The sequence below is a fragment of the Solanum tuberosum genome, unplaced genomic scaffold, assembly GCF_000226075.1.
Source record: "Solanum tuberosum cultivar DM 1-3 516 R44 unplaced genomic scaffold, SolTub_3.0 contig00747, whole genome shotgun sequence".
NCBI lineage: Eukaryota > Viridiplantae > Streptophyta > Magnoliopsida > Solanales > Solanaceae > Solanum > Solanum tuberosum.
Genome location: NW_006241388.1, coordinates 1 through 1,501, shown reverse-complemented (window position 1 = coordinate 1,501; position 1,501 = coordinate 1). Strand labels below are relative to the sequence as shown.

Here is a 1,501-nt window from a genome sequence, read left to right as displayed (position 1 = left end):
TTGTGTCTAGAGCAGGTCAGAGAATCGAAAGCAAGCTCTAATATCACTGATAAGGGGTACTTTCATATTGAGTATAAATTTACAAAGGGAAACGAGTTTGCCTAAAGAACAAATGAAAGAATTGTCGTTGAACAAAGAAAGTTTCTTGATGTTTTAGAATCCGAACTTTTATTAAAATTCCAGAAATCACTCCTTAATCAATGGGAAAGTATTCTAATATGTAAGTGACTTCAATTTGAGCTAAAAAGGAACTCACTCTAATAGGTTGAGACGTTATTTTTTGCTATCATCCTTTTCTCCATTGTTGAAGTCAATTGTATCTCTTTTCCATACTTGAATTGATATGTTTTATTTAAGTTAAAAATCTATCGAAAACAATCTTTCTAAGTAGGAATAAAGCTACATACACATCATCACCATCCTCAGACCCGACTTGTAAAATTACACTGGTATGTTGTAGTAAATTTTCTCGCACATTTGATATGTTGTGTGAAAGTGAAGCTGAAAGTCTTTGCTATATCAAATATGTAACATGATTTCAGAATTCAATCGCACGAACTGCATTGCGCAAATTATATCAAATACTCTGTCCAATCTTTCACCTTACCATCCATAACAAACTATAAAGGAAAAAAATCTAACAAAGCATCCGCATTCCGCGTCGAACAAAACAGTTGACCATGTGGCGAATGCTCTCTTAAAACTTGCTTTTTACATGATTCCTGAGGATGAACAATACAAGTATATGTAACTACAATTGTAAAGACTAAGATTGTGGAACAGTCCAATAGCTCCTTTGAGGTTTGGTTATATCACACAATGGCAAAAATCCCTCACTCCTTGCCAAAATCGGCAGTATAGTGCACACTTGATTCAAGTTTCTTTGCTTCATTCAGTTTCCTTACAGCCTGTAAATAAATATTCAAACTTTGACTCAGAATCTGCATTACCCTCCAACTAGCCAACAGCTTGTAAAAGAAGAACCAGACGTACCTTCATGAAATCCTCATGGATGACATAATCACGTTCTGCACGTACTGCTGATATACCAGCTTCAGTGCACACATTTCGAAGATCAGCCCCATTAAAACCCTGAGGAGAAACAGACTGTCAAAACTCCGCTTAGGCAACACAAGCAAACTAATTTTCATAGCATCACTAGCACACCTCGGCAAGCTTAACAACAGCTTCATAATCAATGTCACCATGTTTGGCAATTCCAGCAGCATGAATCTTGAGGATCTCAATTCTTGATAGTTCATTAGGCAAGGGTATTTCTATCTTTTTATCTAACCGACCAGGGCGAAGAAGAGCTGGGTCCAAAACATCTGGCCTGTTTGTTGCCATAATCATTTTTACCTGCAAGCAGAATAAACATTAACTACTTAGCATCGACGTATTTTTTACTTAAAAAATAAAAGCAGAATGCCAGAAGATCACAGTAGTCAAAGCTAAACTCAAGCAATCTTCTCTTTCTTTTTAGTATGTATCTATATGATAG

The 1,501-nt window shown here is 36.0% G+C and overlaps 1 protein-coding gene across 1 annotated transcript; it reads right to left on the bottom strand.

The window, feature by feature from the left end:
- Window positions 1–536: 536 nt before the first annotated feature.
- LOC102602159 (26S protease regulatory subunit 10B homolog A-like) lies at window positions 537–1,381 on the bottom strand. The gene is made up of 3 exons (XM_006368035.2): window positions 1,168–1,381; window positions 994–1,092; window positions 537–908 (listed from the first exon to the last, which is right to left on the bottom strand). Exons 1-3 carry the CDS (start codon window positions 1,351–1,353, stop codon window positions 834–836), a joined length of 360 nt encoding a protein of 119 aa, XP_006368097.1. The 5' UTR covers window positions 1,354–1,381; the 3' UTR covers window positions 537–833.
- Window positions 1,382–1,501: the final 120 nt, after the last annotated feature.